Source organism: Oncorhynchus masou, chromosome 8 (assembly GCF_036934945.1).
Source record: "Oncorhynchus masou masou isolate Uvic2021 chromosome 8, UVic_Omas_1.1, whole genome shotgun sequence".
NCBI classification, from domain to species: domain Eukaryota; kingdom Metazoa; phylum Chordata; class Actinopteri; order Salmoniformes; family Salmonidae; genus Oncorhynchus; species Oncorhynchus masou.
Genome location: NC_088219.1, coordinates 43,163,720 through 43,190,795, shown reverse-complemented (window position 1 = coordinate 43,190,795; position 27,076 = coordinate 43,163,720). Strand labels below are relative to the sequence as shown.

The window sequence follows — 27,076 nt, the reverse complement described above, 5'->3', positions numbered from 1 at the left end:
GATTATTCGACCTAAACGAGGAGGGTTTAAGAGTTCTGGTGCTGTATTCTCAGACCAGGGACATCTTTTCCACTGTGTAGACAAAGGGGTGCCGTCCTAGCCTGGTCCCAGATCTGTTTGGGCTCTCCGTCAACTACTATATAGGAGATGGCACAAACAGATCTGGGTTCAGGCTGGTGGCATACTGCTAGACTGGGTGCTTGGGAACCAGAACCCTACAATGGAATAGAATAGAACACTGTCCTCCAGGAAGGATGTTTTTGTGCGTGCATGGAGTTAGAATGAGTTCAATGATTATAAACACTACAGTCTAATACGGGTTACTCAGACAGAGATAAGCACACGAGTCCAATGTCGGCCCCATATGTAAAAACACACTGAACAGTCTGACAGAGACTACGGGTCTGGCCTCCAGGCACACACACTGATCTCCTTCTCTCTGCTAGAATCTTCCACAAGAAGTTGGTCAGTGATGAAGTTCTAAAGGTTATATTTATGACTTAAAGTTAGGGGTTTGGAGTGCTTGTTTTCAACAACTATGACTCATGTTTAATGACTGATCAGCGGTAAGTTCTGTGGTAGAGACATTTCCCGGTCTGTTGTTTTATTTTTGGAGGGGGCTGTTGATTGAAGAGTAAATGCCTGTCACTTCACCTGGGGTTGTTTAACTTAAAGCAAAGTGTACATACTGTTTTATAATGACTTTGGAGGGAGCTGTGAAGAAGTCAACATGGGGTTAATAAACCTGAGTTATATTTCTCTACGTAAACTACTGTCTCCTGTGCTCTTTTTATTTGACTGTCTGTGTTCACTGTTTTTCTCACTTTAGTTGAGTCAAATGTACAAAAACAGATGAGGTTTTCCCACAATGTCAACAGTAGGTCACAAAGATTAGTGTCTGTTGGCAAACAGTGGCGCTAAGTAACAAAAGGTAAACAAAAAACGCTCTGTGGTGCATAACTCCACAACAGCACAAAGTGATCGAGCTCAGTGTGTTGGGTACAAAGTACGCAGGCGCAGTAGAAGTCTTCCACTGTATGTCCGTGCTGTGTGCTCATCTGGGTTACAAGGTAACGACAGTTTGGCCCAGTGACAGATGCTTCACAGGAATCCTTCATCAGTAACCATGTTTTAACCAACCCAGACTGTTTAGGATTCTCTTGTGAATGTATCCCAAAGTACACGGCTATGTATCCGAGGGAGCCGACTGGGCACAGAGTATGATGACTTTGTCCCTGGTAGGTGCTGGTCTGTGTAAGCTGTGTGCTCCCTCCCCAGAATAGTTGAGGTTAGGATTTAGGGAGGGAGGGTGAACTGATCCTGGATCTGTGTTTTCAATGCACAGAACAAAGCTGATGGTAATAATGTCCATCAAACCAAGGAAAACAAAAAAAAGCCCGGCAAATGGTTAGTTACATAGTCGTTAGGCTGCCAAAGTCATCTCAATTATGCGTCAAGGAACATTGACGAAGACCCTTTAAATTTGACTTGTTTTCAAGACTCTAAAACAAAGATGGGCGTGGCACGATACTCATTTTCCCTGCACCCATTGGATGTCATCAGCCATGGACTCTCATTGGTTAATTTCTGAGAAGGTGGGTTTAGTTTGCGAGGAAAGTGCGTCCATTGTGGCTCTGAACGAGAGCAGCGGATGACACAAAACCAATGTCCTTTCTCCCCAAAATGGCGTCAAATGGGAGCCAGTTTTTCTCTGAGCGCTGTGTGGCTCGCAGAGCCTCCGTGGGCGGGCAGCTGCGAGAGGGAAGCAGTCACATGATTCGCGCAGAGCCCAGCTGCCCAATTCCAATATGGTGGCCAGCTTGGCAGACCTACGGTTCTTGTTGATGATATTGTTGCTCTGCGGGAGGATCGGGGACGGCGCCTGCAGCCAGCAAGCCCCGCGCGTTCTGGGGTTGCGACTGGAGGACCCAGAAGACCGGGTGTATATGAAGGAGAGGATCATCTCTGCGCCGCAAGGGGCCAGTTTCAAGCTCCGGCTGTTCGGCTCGGATCTGAATGGTACCTGGCCGTGGGTGGCGTTCGCTGGGGCTAGACTGGGAGAGGCCGGGGCGGTGGGGGATGCAGCCGACCCGTGTGGGCAGGAGACCCGCCGTGACACCTCCGCCTTCCAGGTCACCGGGGAGGTCACGGCGGACGAGGAGTACAGCGGGCTGATAGAGGTACAGGTGCGGGACAAGAGCATTATGTCTCTCGCTGCAGGGGAGGATGCCAACCCGACCTACCACCTGTGTGTGCTGAAGAGCGGGAGTTGGGTGTCAGTGGGACCGGACAGGCTGCGGATCAACAACGAAAATGGTCTCCCAGTGGACTACATCCCTCCGTGGGGTGTGGCGGTGCTGATTGTGCTGCTGATCCTGGTGTGTGGGGTGCTGAGGACTGTGAACCTCAGCCTGCTTTGGCTGGACCCTCTGGAGCTCTATGTACTGCACAGCTGCGGCTCTGAGGAAGACAAACGGGCCGCCAAGCGCCTCGAGCCCATCCGGAGAAGGGGCAACTTCCTGGTGGGTCCCTAGTGTACACACACACACAGTTTAACACCAGGGGGGTCTCCAACTTTCACCAGTCCTGTAGAGCCAGGGTTCTGGGTATACATGCAGGCTTTTGTTCCATCCCAGCACTAACGCACGTGTTTCAGATAATCAGCTGGTGTCTAGGTTGGACCAAAAGGCTGCATCCATACCCAGAACCCTGGCTCTCCAGGACTGGAGACCCTGTACTTCCCTCAAGAATATTCAGATGTATTTCATCTCTCTGGCTCCACACTATCTAACTCTCTCCACTCTCGGTTCTAGGTGTGTTCTCTGCTTTTCCTGTGCGCTCTGGGCCATTCGGTTCTAGGTGTGCTGCTCTACCGGGCAGTGGGTTCCATAGCGCCCGCCGTCTTCACCAGCGGGTGCCTCATCTTCCTGGTGTCAGAGCTGGTTCCACACATAGTGTGTTCTGGCTACGGCTTCCAGCTGGCCCCAGGCCTCACCTGGCTGGCACAGGTCTGTATGGAGACATTTTTAAAAAGCCAGGGTTGTGTTCATTAGGCACCAACCAGAAGGAAACAGACAGGGAGGGACTACCTTTTTGTTTTCCATTTGAAGACCTATTCTGTTGCCCATAATGCAGTGGTTCTCATACCTTTCCTTGGGGACTCCGAGCCGTCACATGGATTTTATCAGTTCCCGACTTAGCACACCTGATTCAACTTGTCAACTCAGCCAATCGTGTTCCTCCGCTCAGACGTGGCCGGATCTTACAGCTCCTGGATAGGTCGTTTTACGTATCAGCTAACCACATCATGTGTTACAGCAATCTAGTGCCCGACGGCAGTCAGTGATGTGGCACTCGACCGTTGGTTCATGCGTGCAATGTCTGAGCAGGGGAACACGTCTCTTGACTGAGGTGACTGAGGTGAGCGACAACAAACTTGTGACATGTCCTGGGATCCCTGAGGAGAGGTGTGAGAACCAATGAACCAATGAGCCCTAATGAACACAACCTCGGTTTCCTTTAGCCTCTGGTTGGACGGGTGGCTTCTAGGTCCCATTATCATACTTTTTCTTCATACAATATCATTGAACAGGCTCCTCCTTTCTCTAACTACCAGGTGTGTATGGTGCTGACGTGCCCACTGTCGTGCCCACTGGGCCTGGTGCTGGATCTGGCACTGAGGCGTGACATCAGCACCTGCGGCGTGAGGGAGAGGGCCATGGAGATGATACGCACCAATGTCAACGACCCCTACAGGTACCTGACACACACACACATACAGATGACCGTGTGTGTTGTGTTCATGGGTGGCACACACTGCTCTATGAATGGGGTGGCCAACGGGCGCAGGCTTTTGTTCCAGCCTATCATTAACCTGATCAGGTTGGTGAGTGCTGGGCTGTAAACAAAAGCTTTTACTCTCATGGCTCTCTAGCGCTTGTAGTTCTCCTTCCTCCTCCTAGGGTGTTTTGTAAAGTTATTTTGAAGGCCCTGTGTATGATATCCATGTAATCCATTCATGGTCATCGCTGTTGCGATTCCATTGCAGTGAGTTTGTGAAGGAGGAGTTTAGCCGTGGTGCGCTACGCAGTAAGACCGTGGAGGACATCCTGACTCCGCTCAACGACTGTTTCATGCTGCCGTCCACCGCTGTGCTGGACTTCTCCACCATGTCCGAGATCATGCAGAGTGGATACACACGTGTCCCAATCTACGAAGACGAGAGGTGGGAAGATCTGACACGTACTTAAAGGGCCACACACACACACCAATGACTGGTTCTATGAATGGACAAAGCTATCGATCACGTGACACACATCTCGTCCATCATAAGCAATAATGGTTGCCATTGGTAAAAATATATATATATTTACACAGATGACACAAGTGGGGGATCCCGTTTACTGCTTAAATGCGGACGGCCTTGAACTTCCGTGTTTTCAATGGGGGGCAGTCATTCTCCCCTGACGCACACACGCATGCAGTCACACACTAACAGGTATCTAATGTAATTTACCCAGGTCCAACATCGTGGAGATACTGTACGTGAAGGACCTGGCTCTGGTCGACCCTGATGACTGTACTCCCATGACAACTATCACCAAGTTCTACAACCACCCTCTGCACTTTGTCTTCAACGACACCAAACTGGACGCCATGCTGGAGGAGTTCAAGAAAGGTGAGACTGCATGCTTGCGTGCACGCGTGGTGATTAGTTTTAGAAAAATAGCCAAAACAATAGCCAAAAAAGTCAGTAATTTCTTTGCGACCTACGTAGGCCTGCCTTGTGAACAACCAAAGTTGTGATCTGCTTATGAATTCACCTTTGATGGGCCCAGCTCTCCTGACCTTTACCCCTCTCTCCAGGAAACTCAGCCCTGGCCATCGTTCAGAAGGTGAACAACGAAGGGGAGGGAGACCCCTTTTATGAGGTTCTGGGATTGGTCACCTTGGAGGACGTCATCGAGGAGATCATCAAATCAGAGATCCTGGATGAGTCTGACGGATACAGTAAGACAAATCGATTTTGTGTGTGAAAATTAAGAGAATGTAAGAGTGTGTGTATGGGAATGAATGAGATACAGAGAGTGTTTGTGTTTGTGTAATGGGTTACTGGGTAAGAGGACAGCCTTTTGTATTTAGTATGATTGCTAGAATTTCCTTTTGTCTTCCTACAATTTATATCCCTCCTCTCTGTCCTCCTGTCCTCTAACCCCTCTCCCTTTCCACCTGTCCTCTAACCCCTCTCCCTTTCCTCCTGTCCTCTAACCCCTCTCCCTTTCCACCTGTCCTCTAACCCCTCTCCCTTTCCACCTGTCCTCTAACCCCTCTCCCTTTCCACCTGTCCTCTAACCCCTCTCCCTTTCCTCCTGTCCTCTAACCCCTCTCCCTTTCCACCTGTCCTCTAACCCCTCTCCCTTTCCACCTGTCCTCTAACCCCTCTCCCTTTCCTCCTGTCCTCTAACCCCTCTCCCTTTCCACCTGTCCTCTAACCCCTCTCCCTTTCCTCCTGTCCTCTAACCCCTCTCCCTTTCCTCCTGTCCTCTAACCCCTCTCCCTTTCCACCTGTCCTCTAACCCCTCTCCCTTTCCACCTGTCCTCTAACCCCTCTCCCTTTCCTCCTGTCCTCTAACCCCTCTCCCTTTTCCACCTGTCCTCTAACCCCTCTCCCTTTCCACCTGTCCTCTAACCCCTCTCCCTTTCCACCTGTCCTCTAACCCCTCTCCCTTTCCACCTGTCCTCTAACCCCTCTCCCTCCTGTCCCCTAACCCCTCTCCCTCCTGTCCCCTAACCCCTCTCTCTCCCTCCTGTCCCCTAACCCCTCTCCCTTTCCACCTGTCCTCTAACCCCTCTCCCTTTTTCCACCTGTCCCCTAACCCCTCTCCCTCCCTCCTGTCCCCTAACCCCTCTCCCTCCCTCCTGTCCCCTAACCCCTCTCCCTCCCTCCTGTCCCCTAACCCCTCTCCCTTTCCTCCTGTCCCCTAACCCCTCTCCCTTTCCTCCTATCCCCTTTCCTCCTGTCCCCTAACCCCTCTCCCTCCCTCCTATCCCCTTTCCTCCTGTCCCCTAACCCCTCTCCCTCCCTCCCTCCTGTCCCCTAACCCCTCTCCCTCCCTCCCTCATGTCCCCTAACCCCTCACCCTCCCTCATGTCCCCTAACCCCTCTCCCGCCCTACTGTCCCCTAACCTCTCTCGCCCCCTCGTGTCCCCCTAACCCCTCTCTCTCCCTCCTGTCCCCTAACCCCTCTCTCTCCCTCCTGTCCCCTAACCCCTCTCCCTCCCTCCTGTCCCCTAACCCCTCTCCCTCCCTCCCTCATGTCCCCTCACCCTCCCTCCCTCATGTCCCCTCACCCTCCCTCCCTCATGTCCCCTCACCCCTCACCCTCCCTCATGTCCCCTAACCCCTCACCCTCCCTCCCTCCTGTCCCCTAACCCCTCTCCCTCCCTCCCTCCTGTCCCCTAACACCTCTCCCTCCCGTCCCCAACCCCTCTCCCTTTCCTCCTGTCCCCTACCCCCTCACCCTCCCTCCTGTCCCCTAACCCCTCACCCTCCCTCATGTCCCCTAACCCCTCTCCCGCCCTACTGTCCCCTAACCGCTCTCGCCCCCTCGTGTCCCCTAACCCCTCTCTCTCCCTCCCTCCCTCCTGTCCCCTAACCCCTCTCCCTCCCTCCCTCATGTCCCCTCACCCTCCCTCCCTCATGTCCCCTCACCCTCCCTCCCTCATGTCCCCTAACCCCTCACCCTCCCTCCTGTCCCCTAACCCCTCTCCCTCCTGTCCCCTAACCCCTCTCCCTCCCTCCCTCCCTCCCTCCCTCCTGTCCCCTAACCCCTCTCCCTTTCCTCCTGTCCCCTTTCCTCCTGTCCCCTAACCCCTCTCCCTCCCTCATGTCCCCTAACCCCTCTCCCTCCCTCCCTCCCGTCCCCTAACCCCTCTCCCTCCCTCCCTCCTGTCCCCTAACCCCTCTCCCTCCCTCCCTCCTGTCCCCTCACCCTCCCTCCCTCCTGTCCCCTCACCCCTCACCCTCCCTCCCTCCTGTCCCCTCACCCCTCACCCTCCCTCCCTCCTGTCCCCTAACCCCTCTCCCTCCCTCCCTCCTGTCCCCTAACCCCTCCCTCCTGTCCCCTAACCCCTCCCTCCTGTCCCCTAACCCCTCCCTCCTGTCCCCTAACCCCTCTCCCTCCTGTCCCCTAACCCCTCTCCCTTTCCACCTGTCCCCAAACCCCTCTCCCTCCTGTCCCCTAACCTCTCTCCCTTTCCACCTGTCCCCAAACCCCTCTCCCTCCCTCCATCCTGTCCCCTAACCCCTCTCCCTCCCTCCCTCCATCCTGTCACCTCTCCCTCCCTCCCTCCTGTCCCCTAACCCCTCTCCCTCCCTCCTGTCCCCTAACCCCTCTCCCTCCCTCCTGTCCCCTAACCCCTCTCCCCCCCTCCTGTCTTTCTGTAGTCCACATGAAGGTGAAGCGTCCTCTAACCCCTCTCCCTCCCTCCTGTCCTCTAACCCCTCTCCCTCCCTCCTGTCCTCTAACCCCTCTCCCTCCCTCCTGTCCTCTAACCCCTCTCCCTCCCTCCTGTCCTCTAACCCCTCTCCCTCCCTCCTGTCCACTAACCCCTCTCCCTCCCTCCTGTCCCCTAACCCTACACAAATGTAATAACGCAACCCCTCCCTCCCTCCTGTCTTTCTGTAGTCCACATGAAGGTGAAGCGTCCTCTAACCCCTCTCCCTCCTGTGTTTCTGTAGTCCACATGAAGGTGAAACGTCCTCTGGCCCCTCTGGAGATTTCCCAGGAGCCTCGCAGCGTCCAGGAAGAATTCTCTCTGTTCAAACTTCCCGAGGGTGAACCCAAGATCCGCACCTCGCCCCAGCTACTGCTGGCCACACATCGCTTCCTGTCCAGAGGTGGGAGTACATGTGTGTCCATGCGTTAGAAAGACTCCTTAAAATGAGTAAATGAGTAAATGAAATACCCACACTTCTCATGTATCCAGCCTGTTATGACCCTTCCCACTCAGTCAGTGGTTTACCAGGACCGAGACTGTTTAACTTTCACTGGGGTCGGGTTTAGTCCGACTCAGTTTTATCATTGGAATGTGATACAAAACAAGGCAACTGTGTGCTTTAGGACCATGCGGACACCTCCAAACGGTCGGGTAGGTTGTTTGGAGTGTTTATCTGATAAAAAATGATGTCCCCTCACTTCTGAAACCAAAGTTGCGCTCCTGTTAACACCACTAGTAATGATCAAATCACTGAAATAGAAGTCAATGGAAACACAAGCTGAATACTCACAGTGGAAAATATGCAGGAATGGATATTCAACAGGCCATAGTTAGTAGTAGTAGTAGTAGTAGTAGTAGTTAATCTGTGTGTTGTAGGACGCAGACTTTGGATGTGGGTCTCTGTTGTTTGACATTTCTGTCCTCTTCAGCTGCTTGACATGGCGCCATCTTAAGCCCATAAGGTTTGGACTTAAAACAGAACAGAATGTGGAATCTAATTACAATTGATGAAACAATAGGCCCGGGATCGCCAAACCTGCTCCTGGATAGTTGCGAGGTGTACAGGCTTTTGCCCCCAGCCCTACACAAATGTATTGGATAACGAAAGCAACACAGACCTGTGTATTTGGCAACACGCTTGTGCAAAGCAATGACAATGTGTGTTTCTTGGAAAGGTCCTAAGAAGATGCTGTTCCTGTGTGTGTGTGTGTGTGTGTGTGTGTGTGTGTGTGTGTGTGTGTGTGTGTGTGTGTGTGTCTCCTTACAGAGGTAGAACACTTCAGCCTGGCCCGTGTGTCAGAGAAGGTGTTGTTCCACCTGCTGCGTCACCCCAGTGTCAACCAGGAAGTCCACTTTGACCCCTCCAACCGCCTGAGCGCAGACCACTACCTTTACACACGCAACCACCCCGTAGACTACTTCATACTGCTACTCCAGGTGTGTGTGTGTGTTACTACAGACGTGTGTGTGTGTGTGGTGTGTTGGCACATGCATGTGTTTTACTTTAACTGGCTATCTCTGTAGGGCCGTGTGGAGGTGGAGATCGGTAAAGAGGGCTTGAAGTTTGAGAACGGAGCGTTCACATACTACGGTGTGTCTGCACTCACATTGCCAACCTCAGGTAAGCCACAGTACTGCAGGACACACACATACCTCACTACCATTACCTGGGTCGAGCTCATTTATTATCATTTTCATTTCATCTTTATTTTAATACAGATTTTTCTCATTGAGAGAAAATCTCTTTTTCAAGGGAGACCAACAGCAGCAGGGGGAACAAAGTTTCAGAAAAAAAAACCTCTCCCTCCCTCCTGTCCCCTAACCCCTCTCCCTCCCTCCCTCCTGTCCCCTAACCCCTCTCCCTCCCTCCCTCCTGTCCCCTAACCCCTCTCCCTCCCTCCCTCCTGTCCTCTAACCCCTCTCCCTCCCTCCTGTCCCCTAACCCCTCTCCCTTCCTCCTGTCCCCTTACCCCTCTCCCTCCCTCCTGTCCTCTAACCCCTCTCCCTCCCTCCTGTCCCCTAACCCCTCTCCCTCCCCTCCTGTCCCCTAACTCCCAAAAAAACAACTTACAAACACAACATTGAACAAAACTATAGACACACGTTCAGTACAACAATGACATATTATGTAAAGAAACAGCTGTCCTAAAGACAATTACACTCTTCTATGATATTTAAATCGACCAAGTGTGTTTAAACTCCACCAAAGTGACCTTTTTAAATGTTCAGGAGAGAATTCCAGGACCACGGAGCTGAGTAACTAACACTTTCTACCATGACCTGTTCTAATTCTTGGTACTGTTAAAAGCAAATGAGAATGGGATTTTAATTGATATTTATTTACTGACCTCATTATTATTTTGAACAGAGCGAAAGTGGCATTTTACCCAGTATGGCCTCCTAAATCAATGTAGACCATTGTTTAAGCCTAAGCAAAGGTGCTGTAGAGATCACAATATTGTGTTAGATCCAATCATCTGCCGAACCAGACCCTCTTGCTTTAACCCACATAGCATTTAGTTCCCTTATGATTTTAGTAAGTTCATCAGTAAACCAAAGGTTCTCTGACCTTAATCCTGAATTTTTTAAAGGGGCCTATTTGCATACATCCTGGAATGCATTGTGGAAGTAAGAAACGGCTAATTCAACATCGGGGATTAATTCAATTAAATTCCATTCAATGCCAAATATATCATGTCAAAAAAAAACTTGAATATCAAACTGCTTTCAGTTTTTTATCGTAATGACACGCGGAGATTGCTGAGGAATCTTACCATCTTTCACACAGGCAACAGCACAGTGACTTAAATGTAAATGTAATGTAATCACTATCACACAGGCAACAGCACAGTGATCACTAATGTCATTTGCAAAAATACCAGAAGCATTAATACGATGAGGAGTATTGGTTAAGATCAAATCAAAGAGGATTTCAGAGGAGACTTTATATTCAACCTCGTTAGTGTTGACAATCTGAGTGAGATTGTAGGTATTGCATAGCATTTTGATTTGGTATTTATTAGGGATCCCCATTAGCTGCTGCCAAGGCAGCAACTACTCTTCCTGGGGTCTGAACACATTAAGGCGCTTACATTACATATAAAACAAGATGAAACAGTACATCATATAACATTATTACACCACTACATATCTACATGCAAAATGTATAATGTATAATACATGCAAAATGTATAATACCACCATACAACAATATCACAGATCACATTAACTTTCTCATCACAGACCAGTATCACAATGCATTCTTCGCCTACATTTCTATACATTTAGCAGTGTGTTGACCTCAATCAACCTGATACCCCAAAATAAACCATTCTAGACCCGTCTAAATCGATTACAGGCACAGTTGCCCAACCACACCCCTTTCCCCGGCACTCAATCTTCTTCCGTTTCTTCGTTGTCTTCCTCAAAGGTTCACAGTTCAAAGTGGATGGCCCATGATAATGTCCCAATTTTAATGTCTAAGGAATAATCACATTTTCCCAGACAGACTGTCTCACCTGAGCCCCACCACTAATGCCTATTATGTCTTGTCCATTTGCCAACCAGTATTACAAGCAACATGAGAGACGTTTTGGATCTGATCTCGCTCTCTCTCCATGCTCACTCCACGTGGACTCCTGTCGCACTCCCGAGAGAGAGAAGCAGTTGATATCTTGGATTGGATGCTGTGTACAGGTTGCCGGCTCGGACTCAGGTCTCTCCATAGAAATGGGGCCGTATTGAACTTTCTTCAGCCGGTTAGAGGGGGTTTTGAGGTCCACGCCGTTTGGTCAAATTGTCCCTTCCATGCATCTAGATACCATCTGTAGTCCCCTTCGACGAGAGAGAGGACAGATCAGAACAACAGTGCATTAGGCATTTCCGGTTCAAGAAATCCAGACAAATTCAAGAAACCAAACAAAATATTTTCTGTATGACAAATTATTACTACAACCAATATTCTCAATGCAAAGTTCTAAGACAAATGTCAAAGAAAATAAATGTTTTTTTGTTGAAACCATTTTTCAACCTGGGTTATACTCCCTTATCACACTGTCGACCTCATGGCCGAGTCAGGAATTTAGAGAGTAATCTCGATCGTTCAGCAGACCCAATCTGGTGAGATTTGTATAGAAACAAACACAACAATCCACTCCTTCACATATCACTCGATACACTGCTACATATCACTCGATACACTGCTACATATCACTCGATACACTGCTACATATCACTCGATGCACTGCTACATATCACTCGATGCACTGCTACATATCACTCGATGCACTGCTACATATCACTCGATGCACTGCTACATATCACTCGATGCACTGCTACATATCACTCGATGCACTGCTACATATCACTCGATGCACTGCTACATATCACTCGATGCACTGCTACATATCACTCGATGCACTGCTACATATCACTCGATGCACTGCTACATATCACTCGATGCACTGCTACATATCACTCGATGCACTGCTACATATCACTCGATGCACTGCTACATATCACTCGATGCACTGCTACATATCACTCGATGCACTTCTACATATCACTCGATGCACTTCTACATATCACTCGATGCACTTCTACATATCACTCGATGCACTGCTACATATCACTCGATGCACTGCTACATATCACTCGATGCACTGCTACATATCACTCGATGCACTGCTACATATCACTCGATGCACTGCTACATATCACTCGATGCACTGCTACATATCACTCGATGCACTGCTACATATCACTCGATGCACTGCTACATATCACTCGATGCACTGCTACATATCACTCGAGGTGTCAAAATGGGGGAATTACCCACGTTGGGTGATGATTTAAAGGTCATATGTAATACTGATTTGAAGGACATTTGTAAGACTGATCATTATGTAATTTTAATTAATAGTTGTGTGATTCAGACCACAAGAGAAGGATAGACCTGTCTCTAGTCTATTTTATTATGAGCTTATGGGTAAAAAAAAAATCTTTATGGAGTTACAAGTTAGTAATTATAATTTGATTTGCAGTGTTGTTTTTACACATTAATCACTTTGGGAGTCATGTGCGTAAACTTCAATCCAAAGTGATTAATGTGTAAAAACAACACTGCAAATCAAATTATAACAGTTTTGGAAACTTTAGAGTGTTTTCTATCCAAATCTACCAGTTATATGCATATCAAATATTCTGGACCCGAGTAGCAGACCTTTTAATTTGGACATGCTTTTCATCCAAAATTCTGTATGCCTCCCTCTACCCTAGGGAAGTTAAGTGGAATAGACACCTTATGGTAAACAATCAGAGCCCCTTTCTGGTAATCTTATCGTTTTAACCTGTTGAATTAATTTAGTAAAAATATAGAACCTCTTATAACAAATCTAGGACCTACAAAAAGTTGGTGGTGTCAGGAGCTCAATATTAAAACATGCACTGGAGATGCTTGCCACTGTTCCACGTAATGGAAACTGATGACTGTTTAAAATGACACTACCTTCCTGCTCCAATTCACTGCTGTTACCCAAACTCTAAAACCAAGCAACAATAATCAGAAACGGTCAAAGAACATTTCTCATACCTCTGCTCCAAATGTCCCACTGCGTCCCTTGCAGCCGCTCGCTTTCAACCGCAGCTGATCTATTTCTCAATCGCAAGGCTCAATCATTTAACCTAGTATTGAAACCTTGGCTTCTTCAAATGACTGAAATGTGGCATTATTAGGTGCTATCCAAACAAAACACGAATAACATATACCACTCACGTCCTGTCAACACATCAATATATCAATCCCCTTGATCAATGTCACTGTCACCCATCGTAAGGTTTAGAAAATAAAATAAACCAAAACATGATTATTCTCCCCTTACTAGAAGGCAGTGTTTACATTGTGGTCTATCCCAACAATATTAATCTATATTTGTAATACCAACCTCTGCTTCACACTTATTAAACGTCTATTATTTTAAGATGAACCTGTAATGAGCCAAATGTATAAAAATACAGCAGCCAATTCTTCAGGAAAAGACTCATTTCGATGGGCTCAATACTACAGCCTCGTACTACCCACAACTTCGATCCATTGCTGTTGTAGCCTTGTTTTATCATGGTCTCTGCTCTCGCAATTGCCTATCTGCTATTATTAGAATGCGTTAGATTTAGGTGACCGTCCCTTCTGATTGGGCTACTATTATTAGTATGCGTTAGATTTAGGTGACCGTCCCTTCTGATTGGGCTACTATTATTAGAATGCGTTAGATTTAGGTGACCGTCCCTTCTGATTGGGCTACTATTATTAGAATGCGTTAGATTTAGGTGACCGTCCCTTCTGATTGGGCTACTATTATTAGAATGCGTTAGATTTAGGTGACCGTCCCTTCTGATTGGGCTACTATTATTAGAATGCGTTAGATTTAGGTGACCGTCCCTTCTGATTGGGCTACTATTATTAGAATGCGTTAGATTTAGGTGACCGTCCCTTCTGATTGGGCTACTATTATTAGAATGCGTTAGATTTAGGTGACCGTCCCTTCTGATTGGGCTACTATTATTAGAATGCGTTAGATTTAGGTGACCGTCCCTTCTGATTGGGCTACTATTATTAGAATGCGTTAGATTTAGGTGACCGTCCCTTCTGATTGGGCTACTATTATTAGAATGCGTTAGATTTAGGTGACCGTCCCTTCTGATTGGGCTACTATTATTAGAATGCGTTAGATTTAGGTGACCGTCCCTTCTGATTGGGCTACTATTATTAGAATGCGTTAGATTTAGGTGACCGTCCCTTCTGATTGGGCTACTATTATTAGAATGCGTTAGATTTAGGTGACCGTCCCTTCTGATTGGGCTACTATTATTAGAATGCGTTAGATTTAGGTGACCGTCCCTTCTGATTGGGCTACTATTGTTAGAATGCATTAGATTTAGGTGACCGTCCCTTCTGATTGGGCTACTATTATTAGAATGCATTAGATTTAGGTGACCGTCCCTTCTGATTAGCCTACGGGTAATACATACATATATTCAGTTCATGATTCAAATACGACCCCATTCTCAGTAGGCAACACACAAAATTACTACCTCGAAATAGCCCCTCTATTCATGTTGAATAAATGATCCTTTCAATTTGATCTAAACAAGCTGCTAAAACATTCAGTTTACATCTTATAACGAACACTTGTTGCTATATCTAAGAAAAACATGGCAATAGTTGAATTGCAATCAGAAACCCAGATTTGAGTCAGTAAGATAGAACCTACATCAGTTTATTATACACATTTCCATGTATAACATAGGAAATCTTAGGTACTCGCGTTAAGCATTCCATGTGCATTTTCGAAGACTCCATCGCCATAATCCCAGCGGAACCCAAGAACTTTAGTTTCCTGGACTCTGATTCAGAGTTGACATGCTGTGATAACAATTCGAAAAAATACTATCCAGAGAGCCAACAGTAGCAGATGGAGGTCAATAACAACAAGATACAACAATATTTAAAGATGAGCCGAGGTTTAGGTTCAAAGACAAATATTCAAATTGCTTAGTTTTAATAACAGCAGTCAGATCGACCGCTGAGAACTTGCGTAAACAGCAACCACTTAGATTCACCATCTGCAGGACAAACATTGGAACCATTTATACCAATTATTTTTGACCCAGTTTCAGAAAGGATAAATACGTCATGGATGGCAGTTTTAATCCTTAGATTCACAAAATCATCGGCAGAATACCTCTTACATTCATGTGCAGAAACTTCAGGCCACTCTGACTACTTAATTTGGGTAAAAATGTCAGGACCTGATGCACATTTCCAGACCGTAGAAGCAGCAAGATGATTGCAAGTCTCGCTCGGGGGTTACAACGTTTGGATTTACAGACGGCACTTGAACGACAATCCACATCCTTTAACGTCCGTTTCATGCCTAATGAACACAGCCCTCTCCACATATTTCATTAGGGGTCTCAACGGAATAAAAAAATAATTAAGTTTCACAATGGAAAACAATAATGAGTTTTTTTTTTTTTTGGGGGGGTACATTTTCTTCAGTGTCATGCCTAATGACCACAGCCCTCTCTATCACACCACAACATTCGCTAGCTAGTGCTTTTATCTTGAGTTCCAGGTGTTGCATGTTGCATTCTATTGTTTTTGATATTTGATTACATAATGCAAAGTTAGTGTCATATGATGCTGTATTTCAATGTGGTGGCACAGTTTGACAGGGAAGCACAAAATGAGCTGACACAGGTGTTGTGTCCCTTGAGATTCCTGTGAACTTCAGTGCAACACCACCGTCAGAGTGTGTGTGTGTGTGTGTGTGTCCAGTGCACCAGTCTCCAGTGTCGACCCAGCGTCGTTCTCCCAGGGATCCGTTTGAGTTGGGAGATGCCACCAGCTCGTCCAGCTACTGTCCTGACTACACCGTCCGTGCCCTCACTGACCTGCAGCTCATACGGGTGAGGGTGTGTCTGTGTTAGAATACGTGTGAGGGTGTGTGTTGTGTGTGTGTCAGACTCACAGTGCCCTCCCTCTGCCAGGTGACTCGCATGCAGTACCTGAATGCTCTGATGGCGTCACGTGTTGGCCAGAGCCCAGACCCTTCTGAAATCAAGATCCTGCCCAACAGTCAGACCAAGCTGCTCAATGAGAGGAACATCACCACGCAAGGTAGGTCACATAGACATACAATTGAAGTCGGAAGTTTACATTTAAACTCAGTTTTTCACAATTCCTGACATTTCATCTTCGTACAAATTCCCTGTTTTAGGTCAGTTAGGATCACCACTTTTATTTTAATAATGTGAAATGTCAGAATAATAGTAGAGTGATTTATTTAAGTTTTTATTTTTTTTAATCACAATCCCAGTGGGTCAGAAGTTTACATACACTCAATTAGTATTTGGTAGCATTGCCTTTAAATTGTTTAATTTGGGTCAAACGTTTCCGGTAGCCTTCCACAAGCTTCCCACAATAAGTTGGGTGAATTTTGGCCGTTTCCTCCTGACAGAGCTGGTGTAACTGAGTCAGGTTTGTAGGCCTCCTTGCTCACACATGCTTTTTCAGTTCTGCCCACAGATGTTCTATAGGATTGAGGTCAGGGCTTTGTGATGGCTGCTCCAATACCTTGACTTTGTTGTCCTTAAGCCATTTTGCCACAACTTTGGAAGTATGCTTGTGGTCATTGTCCATTTGGAAGACCCATTTGCAACCAAGCTTTAACTTCCTGACTGATGTCTTGGGATGTTGCTTCAATAAATCCACATCATTTTCCTCCTCATGATGCCATTTATTTTGTGAAGTGCACTAGACCCTCCTGCAGCAAAGCACCCCCACAACATGATGCTGCCACCCCCGTGCTTCACGGTTGGGATGGTGTTCTTCAGCTTGCAGGCCTTCCCCTTTTTCCTCCAAACATAACAATGGTCATTGTGGCCAAACAGCTTTATTGTTTCATCAGACCAGAAGACATTTCTCCAAAAAGTACAATCTTTGTCCCCATATACAGCTGCAAACTCTGGCTTTTTTATGGCGGTTTTGGAACAGTGAAATACATCCACAGGTACACCTCCGATTGACTCAAATCAATTAGCCCATCAGAAGCTTCTAAAGCCATGACATAATTTTCTGGAATTTTCCAAGCTGATTAAAGGCACAGTCAACTTAGTGTATGTGAACTTCTGACCCACTGGAATTGTGATACAGTGAATTATAAGTGAAATAATAGTCTGTAAACAATTGTTGGAAAAATGACTTGTGTCATGCACAAAGTAGATGTCCTAACCGACTTGCCAAAACTATAGTTTGTTAACAAGAAATTTGTGGAGTGGTTGAAAAATGAGTTTTAATCACTCCAACCTAAGTGTATGTAAACTTCCGACTTCAACTGTACATACATACTGTACACCACACCTTCCCAGACCCCCATATACTAACACCATAGGCTAGAATGATGACATACATGACTGAAGATTGAAGTATGATAATATTTGTTGTTACGTATCTCATGTATAACCTTTACTGTGTACGCTCTTTGGGTGAACTAAGACTTCTCTCTTTTTTCTCTTCCTTTTCTCCCCTGTCCTCTGGCCACTCCCCTGTCCTCTGGCCACTCCCCTGTCCTCTGGCCACTCCCCTGTCCTTTCGTCTGGCCACTCCAGAGTTCCCTGCAAACTTTTCTTTCTTTGACAACATTGACAACTACTGTTAGTGTTTTCTGTGTGCATGAGGTAAGAGTCATGAGCTGTGTTCGAATACTCATACTAACTGTACTATTTGCGGCGGAAATTGAGTATGTCGTATGCTTGTTGGTCATAGTATGGATATAGTTAGTATGTCAAAAGTTACTGGATGTCGTACTAAATTTGCCAATATACTAAGGATACAAGCAGTAGACACTATTTCTGTGCTTTTAGGGCCCATAATGCAATTCTTCAGAAAATGGGCGTGGCTTCACATTTTCAGATTTGAAGAAAATTGCGAAGTGGTTACAAATTCATTGCTTTAACTAATTATGATGAATGTTATGCAATCTAATAAATACATTACTTTTCAAATAAGTTACGTTACACATTTGGCTGACAATTTGTTCGCTACGCTATCCTTACGTGCGAAGCATTACAGCAACTAGTTACCTAACGTTAGTTGGCTAATACATCAAACTTGCCAGGCAGTATAACTACATGCTAACTAACTGCCCAGTGTTTATTGACTTGATTATTCACACCATTTCTTAGCTAAGTGTGTTCTCAATGGACATTGTTAATTCTGGCTATCGACTCCGATGTCAGAGTGCAGAATAACTGGGGAATTTACAAACGCTCAACACCTGTTGAATATGGGTAGTGTCAGTAAATGTTGCCAAAAAAAAGAGTCATTAAATTGTTGCCAGCAGCACAGTTAGTCACCAATGATCTGGATAACATGAAAACAGCCTAACCAGCTCTGCTGGGGTGGGTTAAATGGTCAGAGTGAGGTGTTCTTCCCTGAGGAGCTAAAAGCTCTGAAAGTCAGTAGGGAAGTTGCTAAGGAGAGCCGTCTTCTCTCTCTCGCCCCAGACTATGATCAAATCCTTGGAGTGATCAGAGTCGGAGGGAGGCTGCGCCAAGCAGAAGTTTTGGACCCCGATGCTATCCACCCAATTATCCTTGACTCCAGACACCCTCTTACCAGGCTCCTCATCAAGAGTTATGATGAGAGGCTTCTCCACCCAGGGCCAGAGAGGGTCTATGGGGAGATGAGGCGGAAGTACTGGATACTTGGAGGACGAGGAGCCATTCGTAAGCACCAATACACCTGCGTAGAATGTCAGAGATGGCGGGCCGGAGCCACAGTGCCCAAAATGGCAGATTTACCCCCTGCTCGCTTGCGCCTCCTTAAACCACCCTTCTGGTCAACAGGAGTAGATTGCTTTGGCCCCTTGATGATCAAGCTAGTCGTCGAGTGGAAAAGCGCTGGGGCATTCTATTCAAGTGTTTGACAACTAGATGTGTCCACCTGGACCTACTGGAGAGTTTGGATACGGAAGCCTTCCTCATGGCCCTACGGCGGTTTATCTCCCGACGGGGGAAACCCTGGCTGACGAGGTATGATGATGAGGTACGAACTTCAAGGCAGGAGAAGCCAGGTTGGAGGAAGCCTTCCAAGCCATGGAACCCAGCCTCCAGGATCAGCTGATGGACCAACAAATCTCATTCAAATGTAACCCTCCAGGAGCTCCTCATTTTGGAGGAGAGAGATCAAATCTGTAAAGACGGCCTTACGAGTCGTACTGGGGGACCAAACTGTCACGGAAACAGTCTTGAGGACCGTCCTGATAGAGGTGAAGGGGATTCTGAATTCCAAACCCTTGGGATATCTCTCTGCAGACATCGCTGACCCCGAGCCGGTTACACCGAATATGCTCTTAATGGGACGCCGAGATGCATCACTTCCTCAAGTCAGGTATGCTGATACCTCGTTGGCCAGATCTTAGCTGACCATTTCTGGGCCCGATTCATTCAGGATTACCTACCAAGTCTAAAGCACAGAGGGAAATGGTGGAGAGAAATGGCCAGCCTGGAAATTGGCCAAGTAGTAATGATGGTGGACCCTCAGCTGCCTCGAGCCTCCTGGCCGGTGGGCCGTATCACGAAGACCATGCCTGGGACCGATGGTCGTGTTAGATTGTTAGCTTGGGTGCTTGACTGCCGTTGTAAGGTCAGAATGCTCGGATCAACTCCTCGACCAGATTGAACTATGAACTCTCCGAGAGCAAAATTTACGGATTGACCGCTCTCTGGCACTCCAAATTGAATTGACCAACACACCCGAAATCATAAATCATTGTGCTAACAAGCTGTCAAGAGGTTGCATAGCAACACCATCAATTTCCGGTAGACAGGCGACGCGCTAGTATGCTCAACTGAAATGATACCGTTCATTTACAGTATACTAAAATGAACTCATAATAGACTGCTCAAAAAAATAAAGGGAACACTAAAATAACATCCTAGATCTGAATGAATTAAATAATCTTAAATACTTTTTTCTTTACATAGTTGAATGTGCTGACAACAAAATCACACAAATTATCAATGGAAATCAAATGTATCAACCCATGGAGGTCTGGATTTGGAGTCACACTCAAAATTAAAGTGGAAAACCACACTACATGCTGATCCAACTTTGATGTAATGTCCTTAAAACAAGTCAAAATGAGGCTCAGTAGTGTGTGTGGCGTCCGCGTGCCTGTATTGACCTCCCTACAACGCCTGGGCATGCTCCTGATGAGGTGACGGATGGTCTCCTTAGGGTTCTCCTCCCAGACCTGGACTAAAGCATCCGCCAACTCCTGGACAGTCTGTGGTGCAACGTGGCGTTGGTGGATGGCGCGAGACATGATGTCCCAGATGTGCTCAATTGGATTCAGGTATGGGGAACTGGCGGGCCAGTCCATAGCATCCATGCCTTCCTCTTGCAGGAACTGCTGACACACTCCAGCCACATGAGGTCTAGCATTGTCTTGCATTAGGAGGAACCCAGGGCTAACCGCATCAGCATATGGTCTCACAAGGGGTCTGAGGATCTCATCTCGGTACCTAATGGCAGTCAGGCAACCTCTGGCGAGCACATGGAGGGCTGTGCGGCCCCCCAAAGAAATGCCACCCCACACCATGACTGACCCACTGCCAAACCGGTCATGCTGGAGGATGTTGCAGGCAGCAGAATGTTCTCCACGGCATCTCCAGACTCTGTCACGTCTGTCACGTGCTCAGTGTGAACCTGCTTTCATCTGTGAAGAGCACAGTGCGCCAGTGGCGAATTTGCCAATCATGGTGTTCTCTGGCAAATGCCAAACGTCCTGCACGGTGTTGGGCTGTAAGCACAACCCCCACCTGTGGACTTCGGGCCCTCATGGAGTCTGTTTCTGACCATTTGAGCAGACGCATGCACATTTGTGGCCTGCTGGAGGTCATTTTGCAGGGCTCTGGCAGTGCTCCTCCTGCTCCTCCTTGCACAAAGGCGGAGGTAGCGGTCCTTCTGCTGGGTTGTTGCCCTCCTACGGCCTCCTCCACATCTCCTGATGTACTGGCCTGTCTCCTGGTAGCGCCTCCATGCTCTGGACACTACGCTGACAGACACAGCAAACCTTCTTGCCACAGCTCGCATTGATGTGCCATCCTGGATGAGAAGCACTTCCTGATCCACTTGTGTGGGTTGTAGACTCCGTCTCATGCTACCACTAGTGTGAAAGCACCGCCAGCATTGAAAAGTGACCAAAACATCAGCCAGGAAGCATAGGAACTGAGAAGTGGTCTGTGGTTATCACCTGCAGAACCACTCCTTTATTGAGGGTGTCTTGCTAATTGCCTATAATTTCCACCTGTTGTCTATTCCATTTGCAGCATGTGAAATTTATTGTCAATCAGTGTTGCTTCCTAAGTGGACAGTTTGATTTCACAGAAGTGTGATTGACTTGGAGTTACATTGTGTTGTTTAAGTGTTCCCTTTATTTTTTTGAGCAGTGTATATACTCATTAAGGATGTAGTATACAGAATGTTCATATGGGTATTCGAACACAGCTATGGTCTTCTCAGTAGCATGACATCAATAGTACACACACTCTCTCTGAGAGGTTACCAAGGCATTGAGAGAGAGAGAATTAAACAGTCTAGGCATTTTCTTTACTGTCAGTCATTAAGGGCTTTATTCAGACTTGAGATCCACACACTACACTTGAATGTTCACGTAAGTCTCCCATTGACATCAATTAATGGTTTGTGGGAAGATTAAGCCGATTTCAAGTCTGAATATGGCCTTAAAGGTTTGTCTCTTTGGTAGATCCTTCTCAGACACTAGAATAACGCTGAGTGGAACCCTCTCAGATGAGTGGAACCCTCTCAGATGAGTGGAACCCTCTCAGATGAGTGGAACCCTCTCAGATGAGTGGAACCCTCTCAGATGAGTGGAACCCTCTCAGATGGAAGAGTTTCTGTAGACTTAGACAATTTTTGATTTACCAACTACTTCTCAGAGTTCAGTGTGTCAAATTGGAGGGCCTGTTGTCCGGACCTCTGGCAGTCTCTATGGGGGTGCCACAGGGTTCAATTCTCAGGCCTGCTCTTTTCTCTGTAAATATCAATGATGTCGCTCTTGCTGCGGGCGATTCCCTGATCCACCTCTAAGCAGACGACACCATTCTATATACATCTGGCCGTTCTTTGGACACTGTGTTAACAAACCTCCGAACGAGCTTCAATGCCATACAACACTTCTTCCTTGGCCTCCAACTGCTTTAAAATGCAAGTGTGGACAACTACAAATACCTAGGTGTCTGGCTAGACTGTAAACTCTCCTTCCAGACTCATATTAAGCATCTCCAATCCAAAATGAAATCTAGAATCGGCTTCCTATTTCACAACAAAGCCTCCTTCACTCACGCTGCCAAACATACCCTCGTAAAACTGACTATCCTACCGAAATGATGTCATTTACAAAATGGCCCCCAACACTGTACTCAGACTGCATCCAGTTTGCTATCACAGTGCCATCCATTTCGTCACCAAAGCCACATATACTACCCACCACTGCGACCTGTATGCTCTCATTGGCTGGCCCGCGCTACATATTCGCCGCCAAACCCACTGGCTCCAGGTCATTTATAATTCTTTGCTAGGTAAAGTGCCGCCTTATTTCAGCTCACTGGTCACCATAGCAACACCCACCCGTAGCACGCGCTCCAGCAGGTATATCTCACTGGTCATCCCCAAAGCCAACACCTCCTTTGGCCGCCTTTCCTTCCAGTTCTCTGCTGCCAATGACTGGAACGAATTTCAAAAATCGCTGAAGTTGGAGACTTCTTTCTCCCTCACTAACTTCAAGCATCAGCTATCAGAGCAGCTTACCGATCGCTGCAGCTGTACACAGCCCATCTGTAAACAGCCCATCCAACTACCTCATCCCATATTGTTTTTATTTACTTTTTTGTGCTTTTGTACACCAGTGTTTCTACTTGCACATCATCTGCACATCCATCACTCCAGTGTTCATTTTCTAAATTGTAATTACTTCACTACTATGGCCTATTTATTGCCTTACCTCCTTACTCCATTTGCACACACTGTATATAGATTTTTCTATTGTGTTATAGACTACTTTTGTTTATTCCACGTGTAACTCTGTTTTTTTTGTCGCTTTGCTTTATCTTGGTCAGGTCGCAGTTGTAAATGAGAACTTGTTCTCAACTGGCCTACCTGGTTAAATAAAGGTGAAATAAAAGCAATCAGGTCCGGGTGAATGAGAGTGCATGGAAAGCCCATTTGTTTCCTCATACTCTCTCTTGTCCCATATTTCTGTCCTTTTCTGCCTGCCCTATCTCATCCCTCTCTACTGCTCTATGTCGCTATTTTCCCACTCTTCTCCTTCATCTGCTGTGTATACAGTACACCCACAGGAGGCAAAGACTAAATGCATTGTGACTTCATAACGGGTGGCATTGTGATGTCATCTCCCCACTCACGCCCTCCTCCTCTCTCTCATTGGCTGGGTTCTACAGGTGGCAGTAAATCCCAGGAGAGTTCCACAGAAGAGGAGGCTCATGGGTAATGCGGTTCTCTCCCTCAGAACGACGTGTGTTACTCAGACGACCAACCGACAGTCACGTGCGACTGTTTTTAGGAGTAGACTTCATGTGTTTATCTCTGAAATGCAGTGATTGAACCTGGCGAGTGTGAGCGTGTGTGTCGCTGCTGCACCATCCTCAGCTGTACTTCTCATTCATTATGTTTCGCATTGAATCATGACATTTGTGCGTGTGTTTGCATACCTCTGTGTGTGTGTGTGTATGCATACCTGTGTGTGTGTGTGTGTGTGTGTGTGTGTGTGTGTCTCTCCTCCCTGTTGTAATTCAGCCTCCTTTCCAAAACGTTACATTGCCTGTTCCTTCATTTATTATCAGTGTGCCAAAGCGACTCACCTTCACCTCCTGTGGGTGTACGTGTGTGCGTGGATTGGCAAAATCCGTCCATCCAAGCATTAGACAGAGGGTGGTAAAAAAAACAAAGAAACAGTTGATTTGCTTTAGTCGTTGAATTACACGTCCATGTCATTTTATACACTCCCACATTTCAGATGCATACATATTTGTATGTTGAGCCAAATATTGCTTGTTTTGGTTGTTTATACCATTCAATGCAGTACTTATTGCTGCCTAATGAAGGCCTGTATTTTTTTCTTTAGTTAGTGATAGATCACCCAACATTTAATAAATATCTATTTGAACATTTTCGGTGAACTATCCCTTTAAGAGAGCTGATTCGATGCCCATTCCTTTGCACAGTCAGACGTTTAGCTTTAGGTCTGAGCTGTGATGAGCGAGGCAGATTACCCTGACCCAATCTGCTTTCATGCATTCTTTTTGTGTGGCCAACAAGATTCATGAAGTTGCCGTAGTGTGTGTGTGTTTGTGTCATATCTAAAGCACCTTGTTGATTTTTCTCATCCTTGCTAGCCCAGTAGGTTGAGTTCCATTAACATTCCGCATCACTTGTGTCCAGGTGTGGGAGTGTGTGTCTGCTGTTTGGCTGGCCATATGTGTATTGTCCGTCAGTATTCAGTCTTACAGACTCCTTCAGGAAACTCAATTTCCCACGTTGCAGCGTACCTACCCATGTGTGCAGGGAACACATCTGTTACCCACTGTAGAGACTGGAAACCTAGAGAACGGCCTGGTCCAGAATCAACCCCTTGGGCCTTCCCCTAATGCCTTCCCATAGCCATCTAACCTTTCCGTGTAGGCCCAAGTTATTGAATTAATGGTGGTTGATCTAAATGAAAGGTGGTGACTCCGCCTAGACCTTGCCAGGCCTATGGGACCTTTCACCATGACCTATCTGATTTAATTCGGATCTGCAAATATCAAACAAAGAGGGGGTAGGAGTCTTTGGAGTGGATCAGAGTGCACAGTGCAGACCATAGCAAAATGTTTTGCAATGGAAAATGAAAAACAAGAATTTCTTATTGGACAGGTTCGGGTCGTCCAACCCTGTTTCAGTCGTGTTCTTCTGTTTGGTGCCTAATGAACATGAGTGTTTCCCAGCGGTCATGTTAGGGGTCGGCCATCTTGTTTGCCTCAGTCCTTCCCCACCCTTCTGAGGGAGGGTCTCGTTTGTGTTTATCTACTTTAACAATAAAAAAAATCTTTAGCAATCTACACACAATGACAAATCAAACTGTTTTTTTTCTGCTAATTTATTCAAAACAAAAAACAGTACCTTATGTAAATAAGTATTCAGACCCTTTGCTAATGAGACTCAATTGAGCTCAGGTGCATCCTGTTTCCATTCATCCTTGAGCTGTTTCTACAACTTGATTGGAGTCCACCTGTGGTAAATTCAATTGATTGGACATGATTTGGAAAGGCACACACCTGTCAATATAAGGTCCCAGAGTTGACAGTGCAGTCACAGCAAAAACCAAGCCATGAGGTCGAAGGAACTGTCCGTAGAGCTCCAAGACAGGATTGTGTCGAGGCACAGTTCTGAGGCAGGGTACCAACACATTTCTGCAGCATTGACGGTCCCCAAGAACACAGAGGACTCCATCATTCTTAAATGGAAGAAGTTTGAAACCACCAAGACTCTTCCTAGAGCTGGCCGTCCGGCCAAATTGAGCAGGAGAGAAGGGCAATGGTCAGGGAGGTGACCAAGAACCTGCTGGTCGCTCTAACAGCCCTCTAGAGTTCCTCTGTGGAGATGGGAGAACCTTCCAGAATGATAACCATCTTTGCAGCACTCCACCAATCAGGCCTTTATGGCAGTGGCTAGACGGAAGCCACTCCTCAGTAAAAGGCACATGACAGCCCTCTTGGAGTTTGCCAAAAGTCACCTAAAGACTCTCAGACCATGAGAAACAAGATTCTCTGGTCTGATGAAACCAAGATTGAACATTTTTTGCCTGAATGCCAAGCGTCACATCTGGAGGAAACCTGACACCATCCCTATGGTGAAGCGTAGTGGTGGCAGCATCATGCTGTGGGGAGATTTTTCAGTGGCAGGAACTGGGAGACTAGTCAGGATCAAGGTAAGATGAACAGAGCGCTCCTTGATGGAAACCTGCTCAGGACCTTCGACTGGGGGGCGAAGGTTCACCTTCCAACAGGACAATGGCCCAAAGCACACAGCCAAGACAATGCAGGAGTGGCTTCGGGACAAGTCTCAAAGTCCTTGAATGACCCAGCCAGAACCCGGACTTGAACCCCATAAAACATCTCTGGGGAGACCTGAAAATACCTGAAGAGCAATGCTCCCCATCCAACCTGACAGAACTTGAGAGGATCTGCAGAGAAGAATGGGAGAAACTCCCCAAATACAAGCTTGTAGTGTTATACCCAAGAGAACTCGATGTCATCACTGCCAAAGGTGCTTCAACAAAGTACTGAGTAAAGGGTCTGAATACTTATGTAAATATTAAAGTTTTTTTTATTTGAAATAAATGAGCAAAAATGTCTGTTTTTGCTTTGTCATTAGAGTTTTGTGTGTAGATTGAGGGGGGGAAACTATTTAATACATTTTAGAATCAGGCTGTAACAATGTGGAAAAGGTCAAGGGGTCTGAATACTTTCCCAGGGCACTGTAATTACGTACATATGCTAATTAAGTGATTCACCGTTTTGATTCAAAGTTAAGCTGTTTTAACAATTATTTTGTATCAAGTCCATATTGTATCAAAGACTGAATGTATATTGTAAAAAAGGTAATCATTACTTGTGCTACTTATACTGATCTGGATAATTATTCTGTTTGTTGATGATGTAGAGAACTGTATATTATATACATACTTATAGAAAGAATATGAATCAAGGATGTAGATTTTAAACTTGTAGTTTTAATCTCAGTTTTCAGGTACATATGTATAATACTGTTACCATGACGATAAAGGCCAGACCAGGTCTAATTTCTCTCCAGGTTTTGTTTGTATAGATTCTTTCCCAATTTTTCTCTGGAATGCTGAGTTGTGGCTGCAGGGAACATTGCATTGAAATCTTTCAATATCTGCTGTTTCTTAGTAATAAACCCAGACCTGGTATA

The 27,076-nt window shown here is 46.5% G+C and overlaps 1 protein-coding gene across 4 annotated transcripts; it reads left to right on the top strand.

Annotated features, from left to right (window-relative positions):
• Positions 1-1,802: 1,802 nt before the first annotated feature.
• On the top strand, positions 1,803-27,076 carry LOC135544706 (metal transporter CNNM3-like). Of its 4 annotated transcripts, none has more exons than XM_064972546.1 (13): positions 1,803-2,522; positions 2,814-3,008; positions 3,617-3,756; positions 4,049-4,225; positions 4,521-4,678; positions 4,867-5,010; positions 7,742-7,900; positions 8,768-8,937; positions 9,025-9,121; positions 15,836-15,966; positions 16,048-16,177; positions 17,668-17,736; positions 23,545-27,076. In XM_064972546.1, exons 1-12 carry the CDS (start codon positions 1,809-1,811, stop codon positions 17,715-17,717), a joined length of 2,265 nt encoding a protein of 754 aa, XP_064828618.1. In that variant the 5' UTR covers positions 1,803-1,808; the 3' UTR covers positions 17,718-17,736; positions 23,545-27,076. The 4 variants fall into 4 exon arrangements, with proteins under 4 accessions (XP_064828618.1, XP_064828619.1, XP_064828616.1 ...); XM_064972547.1 differs by lacking the exon at positions 23,545-27,076 and adding an exon at positions 22,688-22,703; XM_064972544.1 differs by lacking the exon at positions 17,668-17,736.